The sequence below is a fragment of the Carya illinoinensis genome, chromosome 7 (genome assembly GCF_018687715.1).
Source record: "Carya illinoinensis cultivar Pawnee chromosome 7, C.illinoinensisPawnee_v1, whole genome shotgun sequence".
Taxonomy (NCBI): domain Eukaryota; kingdom Viridiplantae; phylum Streptophyta; class Magnoliopsida; order Fagales; family Juglandaceae; genus Carya; species Carya illinoinensis.
In genome coordinates, this window is record NC_056758.1 from 30,645,996 (window position 1) to 30,653,951 (window position 7,956).

The 7,956-nt window shown below is 34.5% G+C and overlaps 1 protein-coding gene across 1 annotated transcript; it reads left to right on the forward strand.

Annotated features, from left to right (window-relative positions):
* Window positions 1–6,923: 6,923 nt before the first annotated feature.
* Window positions 6,924–7,892, forward strand: LOC122315848. Its single transcript, XM_043132086.1, has one exon. It carries the CDS (start codon window positions 7,138–7,140, stop codon window positions 7,690–7,692), a length of 555 nt encoding a protein of 184 aa, XP_042988020.1. The 5' UTR covers window positions 6,924–7,137; the 3' UTR covers window positions 7,693–7,892.
* The last annotated feature ends 64 nt before the right edge of the window (window positions 7,893–7,956 follow it).

Sequence of the window (7,956 nt, forward strand, 5' to 3'; positions counted from 1 at the left end):
CTAAGTGATTCAGAGTAGGAGAAACAAAAGCCAATTGGTGATCAGAACTCAATCGGTCAATCAAAATATCTGCATCTGCACCAAGAATTCAGACTTAAAAGTGGTATCATAGGGCTTTGGAAATTGCTTAATTCACAAGGCCTCCACCATGAGCCCAAGCACTGACAAGTTTATTGTGATTTTATACCTTGATGATCAAGCCAGCTAGCCGGCCGCGCCATGCATACATATATATATATATATATATATATGTATATCGGCCTGTTGGTTTGTTTTTCTTCGCTTGACAGGGTGTTGATGATGTGATCATAAAAATGAAATCGAAGGAGTACTCATCTTAGAATTTAATTGAAGTACGTCTTTAAGGGTCAATTACTTTCTGTAGCAACGTATAAATCATGAATGTTAAGAGTTACCATGCTTAAAGACTAGCAATCCACGCATCGTGAGTCAAGATCACGAGGTATATACGCAACCCAACCGATCGAGTTGATCTCATGTAAGAAATTATAACGAAGTTAATCTTGTGTATGCCAAGAACTAACGAGTTTATTCATGTTGGTTGTTATTTACCTCAAATATTACCTTGAAAAGGACAATGATCATGTACATATTAATGCACTGATCATCATGAACTGAAATCAAAGGAACCATCTTAAAAATAGTACAACTGCAACATTTTAAAGGGTTAATATCGATGTAGCAAAGACTAGTGAATCATGAATATTAATTAGACTAGAATTAGAAGCTTATAATTAGAAGGAAACGGGTATATATGTAAGGAAAAATTTAGTTGTAAGTACAACTGTATATTAATATGTGTATCAATATAATATGATTAATTAAAAAGTAAATTTTACTAAAAATAATGTTAATTTAAATTTTAAATATAAAAAAATTAATATTAATATACAGATTAATATGCGATATTATTTATATGTAACAAAATTACGTTAGTAATAAGGGAATATTCTTGAAATTAAGTTTCAATTATGGGTTGGCAGCATTGTACGTTACTATATATTAAGAACCAAATTAATTATTGGGCGGTGTTTCAGGCAAAGAAATAGGGTACAAGGGTCTTGCTTCGGGGAGTACATGTACGCAATTTACATCCTTCATTTCTGTGCCACATACATTTCTCATGAATTTAAGTGTTGGTCCTCTCTCTCTCTGCCATTCATTTCTGTGCCATAATTAAACTCTCTCCCATTTATTTCTGTGCCATAATTAAACTCGTTTGAACTAGTCCTCTCTCTCTCTCTCTAGTATCTACCTAACATTTTTGCCGACAACTTTTAGATCTATAATTTGGAATTGAATTGAAAAGGAATTAAAATAAGGACACACATGGGAATGGCCCCGAGACATGCGTCCATGCAACCTGCATGACCATCATGTACATCATTGCCATCCTATATTTGGAGTTAGGGTCCGCCACCAATTTACGCGGCCTTCTAATAATTAGCTCCATATTGCGATTTGTTTGACCATGATGAGTACTGCAGGTCCCATGCATGTATATATTTGTAGATCATTATATATGATCGATCGATGACAACGATCCGTACTCTTGTATACGCATAAGTATTGTCAATTAAGTAACAGCTTCATTAATATTTTTTACAGATCAATTCGTCTAACAATGGCATCTACGTATTCATGGTCTTCTTCTTCTTCTTCCTCGGAAGTCACCAAGTTTGTAGGCTTCAAACCTAGCTAGTTGGAAGACAAAGTACTCTGTAATCACTACAGAAAATAGATGAAAGCACATTTTGGGCCAAACGCTATGATGAGACAAAAATCATCAGGAAGGAGAGAGAGATTCATCCCCGGTCATCAAAGATTCAAAATGGCACGGGCCTCGATGATATGATCTAAAGCGTGCGATGACGGTTTAAGGCATGGCGTCCGTATATTGACAGAATTAACAATTTTTTTGAGAGCTAATTTTTCTACATAATGATACGTTTAGGTAAAAACGTATATAAATATATATAAAATTAGATGTCAATGATTTGTTATATATACTTAGAAATAAAATTATAAAAACACATTTTGATATATATTTTAAATTTTTGACGATAATATTTTATAGAATAATATTCATCATTCATTATTAGTTTTATAATGAAATATTTAGAATTTATTTTTTTATAAAAATTATCAAATGATCTTTTAGAATGTCATATTTCATTCTAACATATAAGTTAGTTTATCAAGTTTCTTATAAAATCTAGATATTTTCATGTCACATTAAGTATACAATGCTTTAATTTAGATTTTAAATAAATTATTTTTTACTCAATGAAATCTAGAGAATAAAATTTTTTAATTATTTTTCATATAGATCATTGATCCTAAATAATTCTTCTTGTATTTTCATTTTGGATTCCATATTAAGAAACCTAATATTGTAATAGAAAACTTAATTTGGATCTATATTAATAAATTTATTATTTCTCATATAGTTTTAATTTAATTTTAGTGAGGTCACATCGTTAAAAATAGATAGTATATAAAAATTATACAAAATTTTAAGACTATAGAGAAAAAAATTGGAGAGAAGCATTTTTAGGTATATTAAAATTTTAATGATTATAAATTTTTGGGGGCTGTTTCCTATATTTATAAAATCTATGAGATATTTTAGATTTTAATTTCTTTTTGGGGGGGGAGGGGGAATAACATAAGTCCGTCACTATCTATACGTATGTAACGACTTGGCTCAATAATTGTAAAGTCGAGATATTACTAATTTTTATTAGGTCTAAATTATATTTAATGGGCCATATTGGATAAACCTACTAGCGATAAATTATTGAGATTGATTTTTAATTAAGTTCAATAACTAGATTAAATCTAATTTATTATTTATTGAATAAGTTGGACTCATTTAAAAATTTAAAAATTGGGACATTAGAAATATATTTCAATTTAAAATCACTATTGTCCCCTATGTAGTCTCTCACTCACTGTCAATCCTATATTAAATAAACTACTAGATCATATTTTTAAATTCAAACTCTCTTCTTAAATGATTGTGACCGAGTCAAACTTGAACTCGAACTTCTTGACATCCTATTCTAATAGGGATACAACTTAGTCATCTTCACTATAAAACTTTTTAACTGAGTCCAACTTCAACTAGTCGTCACCTCTTCCAAATCTTTTTAAAAATATCTCCTTTACTCGTATTATTTAAAAAAAAAAAAAAACCATAAACCTTCTAGTTCAGCACCATGATCCATTTTGTGTTGAAAGCTTGCGCAGGGCAACCTTGAAACTGATACATATATAATATATACAACTCTATAATCTCCCGCAGGGATGCATGTGCCTCAATCTAGATTCCCAGTTCATGGTATGTATGTTGATAGCACAGAAATCAGTGTCTTTTTAATATCACTTTGTAACACACTAGGTTATTAAGAAAGAAATTACAGAAAATAGCTTGCTCTCTTCGAGGGAGCGCCTCCATATGCTAGAGAAAAATGTTATGGTTTTTTATATTAGATATATACTAGATGATTCCTACAATGTTCTTTGGTACAAATATCACTATTGTGTCCCTTCCTACATGAGGCCTTGGGCCGAACACAGTGGCCGAACAACAGAGACCCAACTAAAACAAATAAACTAAAGAAACTCCATCGCAGGAGTATAAAAGTTAAGTAAAGACTTCGAATAAAAACTAAAGTACTTCAGGTGTGCCCTGGGTTCAAATCCCCCTTCTCGAAGCCTCACGCCTTCCTTCCTGTTACCGTAGCAACCCTAGACTCCCAAAACAAAGTCTCGACCTTGGCTTATTACAAATGAACATATTCATATCAATTGTCTTGACACAACCTGCAACAAAAAGTCACCCCATATCAGTTTAATTTAATTTGTTCATATGGTTAATCCTTTGTTTATGTGGGAACAAAAAGGAAGTTCCCCCCCGCGGGTAGCTATCAGAGGAGCGTTGGCTGCCAGCTACTTCGGCTTTGTTTGACCTTCATTAGCTGGTAGGTTTTTAAATTTTGGAACTTTCTTGTTTCAAAATCAGCGTTACTTCTGGCATGAAGAACATGATCAAGTTGTAATGTGGGGGCCACGCAAGTATTGAAATTAAAGGTAGCACGTACAACAACCATACAAGTCCTCTTCCAACACAGAACACAAATTAAGGATGCTTGGCAGTCAAGTCTCAAATGCAAGAAAATATATAGAACCATGCATGCATGGATCGTGTCCCCGTAAAAGCAAATAAAAGTCAACTTCGATGTAGTAATTAGGGAGGGTGGGTAGACTCCTCCATGAGCCACCCAAATGATCCTTATAACCTGCAGAGAGGATCGATCAGAAGCTAAAACGACATGACTCATATGACAGTGAATGAAGCAAATAAATTAGGTTTAAATGATCTAATCATTGAAGGCGATGATTCTCTTAAAATCATCACTGCCATTCAAAAGGAGAGTCTTATATCAGACTGAAAGATTGCTCCCATAACAAAGACATTCTTTGGATGTTAAAAGATGTAGCCTCCTAAAGTCCATAAAAAGTGCCAATTTTAATGTGTACAATGCAGCCAAATTAATGGGTCGCTCCCAAAAATGTCATTGGAAGACATTAATTCCATTCATCTCATTCCTAACCATTAATTTCTGAGTCCCTTAAGCCCTAGCTTGTACCAAATGGTTCCCTTTTGCTTTGTAGTAGATTACTCAAAAACCAAAACAAAATCCCCGCCTCAACTCTTATTTTTTACCCCTGCGAGGATCGATGAGTTGTCTTCGGCCCCATGAAGAAACGGTCCAATATCCCCAATGGACGAGCTGTACAGCCAGTTCACTCCAAATTGCTGATATGAATCTATATGACAGACCCATCGTTTTTCACATGGTATCCCTGAAATTGTTTTTCAAGTAGAAATGAATTAAGCTTTAACTTCTAAGAAAACACAAAAAATTATAACAATCTCTAGCTGACGACGACAAGTACTCCAACATCATTTTGATCATACCTTTGAATAGTGAAAAGCAGGAGAGCTGGAACATTTTGAAAATTGAATGCTGTATCTTAGTTATTACTTCTAAATTTCTAATTATCTCAATGATCTTCATGATCTCCTAGCGTGAATTCAAATCAACTCAAGTAATATACAGGGTGCTACTGCTAGACCAATGTCGTGTCGTTAGAACGTCTTAAAATCATGAATTAAGCTTCGAAAGCTAGAACAAGGAATTGGGCCAGCAATCAACATATATATCATTATTCTGATCAACTCAGATCAACAAGAGAGTAGCAAGTCTGAGTGGTATCCGAGTCAGTTCATGCAAACACAATGGCTCTGTTGAGAGACTCCTTGACCTTAGCTCGTCAACTTCTCTGTCTAATTATTGCCCAATACATTATTTATTTAAAACTTATTAGCTAAGAAAATATTTCGTCAACCTTATTATATTTATACATATATATTTATTCGCATATGATTTTTAAACATAAAAAAAGAAAAAGAAAAAAAGAATAAGAAACAAATCATGTTACTTTTATACCTCTCTCGCTCTCCACAGACACGGTTTAGGAGACATCCAGGCAACCAACCATATGCGAGTACTGCAAGTCCCTTTCAAAAGAAAAAATCAACACGATCTCCTCCCAATTCCCATTATATTATTTATTGCAACTTTGTCTTTTGCATGCTTATGCTATATATATTTTTTTATATCTAAAACAATAAGCAAAGACCCATTTAAATATACTCCAACTAAAACCTAACTAACGTTGTGTTGATTTCATGTAGGTGCGGCCCCTTTCTCCCATCTTTTTCCTCATTAATTTTTATGTATAACTAGAATGACTTTTCTAACGGCTAGCTTTCATATATGCATATATTTCTATATCTTGTAATTATTAATTAAATAATAATATAGCTGTTCAATTTATATATGTTTCCTTTCTATAAACAATTCAGGGAAGTTTGGATGAGTTTTGCTACATATAGTTATTTTTACGTATTTATTGTGCATTCCATTGATGTGTGCAGTCCTAAAAACCCCCTGGCTAGCTAGGATGAATTAGTGAGAAAAACAGAACAATTTCAAAGTTCCCACAAGGTAATGCAGCATATATGTACAGTCCTCGTTTAATATTCTAACGGACAGATCATGAGGGGTTAGGCCTAAAATAATTCTGTCAACGATCGAGTTTCTTGAAAGTAACAACAAAACAGCTTGCTTTTATGTGTGTCACTTTCTGGCAAGCCAAAGAAAAGGTGTGAAAAGAGGGTTGAGATTCTGTACTGATGCTTTCTTAGAACTTTACCCACAATTTACAACTTAGATCAGAGGAAGCTTCACGTGTGAATCCCTTGACTAAATTATTTTTTATTCCTAGATTTACTAATCTCTATTTCATTTTTCTTGATCATAATACATCTGTTTCCATTTTTCATGAATCTTGATGTTTAATTTCCAACTAATTGTAGTCACATCTTATCTACATAACATCTCCTAAAAAGGTAATTCCCTAAATCATGATCTGGCAAGTTAATTTGCTGATCATATAATATATACTATTACAGCTAAGAAAGCATGCAAAAAGTGAACATCCAAATACTCATGACCACATTGCCAAAATCATTTGACACAACACTAATATTTTACTCTTTGGTTGGGTCGATCCTAGAGGCAGAAATGACTTTCTGTGGCTCCTATCAGTAACAATTCTATAAAGCAAGGGGTACATTTGGAAACACATTGCATGATCTCCATTCTCCAGCTTGACTCCCCCGCATCCTCCTCGAGGTTCCACCGCCTACAGTTCACATTTCCACACCAAACAACCCTACCCCACCCCACCCCTATCTTTCTCTCTCTCTCTAACGCACCGCGTACAATGATTTCAAACACACATATAAATAACACTACATCCTCTCATTAATCATCATCTGATAACAACCAGCTCAAAACACAAAAGCTTTCCTCTTCCCAAATCTTTCAACAAGCAAAAAGCTAGGAACTCTCTCAAAGTACTTGATCTCCTTTTATTTCCATACAATAGTATTACTATATAACTTATACGGCTGCTGCTCTTTCGGCTTTGGGCTGGAAGCAATATATACATAACAGCTATATAGCTAGCAAGCTGAAAATGCCGAAGAAGAAGAGTGATGTTGCTCGCAGAGCATGGAACATCTTGCGTTTGGCATTGTTATGGGCACGAAAGGGCGGTGTGTTCAAACGCCGTCTCATGATAGAACTGCGCCTTCTGCCCAAATATATTCGGAGCATTGGTCAGAGTGCTCGCCACGATCAAATACATTATGGAGAGCGCGAGCTCTCCTTCGACAAGACCCCCATTTTCCATGTCAAAATGCACCGCCCGGCCTCCATACGGTTCCACCTGCCTAACATTCCGTGCATTACCCCACAAGTTGATTTCGATTATGATTTTGATGATGATATTGATGATGATGTAAATGGCTATGATGGTGGGAGGAAGAGTTTCCTAAATGGTGGAGATGAAGAAGAAGAAGAAGTTCAAGAAGATGGCTGTGGGGGTTGTGAAGAAATGGTTACGTGCGAGGAAGATGGGATTGATTTGAGAGCCGAAGAGTTCATTGCTAAATTCTATGCGCAAATGAAACTGCAGAGACAGATCTCATATCTGCAGTACAGTAAGACGCAAAACAGAGAAACAGGTTAATCGATCGTCGTTCGTGAAGAATTTTGCTTCATCAAGTTTCACTTCTCTTTCTTGGTACCGGCTTTTTTTTTTTTTCGCAGTTCTTATGATATTCATTGAAAGAGATAGACATTCCGGCACTTTTGTAATTACGAGAAGGCTTGCAACAGGGTTTGATTGTTTACAAAGTAATAAAATAAGGAAATTCAGTTCTTGATTCATAGAACGAACTTGCTTTTCTATGTGAATATGGATTTCTTTGTTCTTCTCGTTGAGTAGTACTGA

Bases quoted from the DNA above. Each gene is read 5' to 3' on its own strand.
- LOC122315848 (XM_043132086.1), top strand. From the start codon at position 7,138: ATGCCGAAGAAGAAGAGTGATGTTGCTCGCAGAGCATGGAACATCTTG.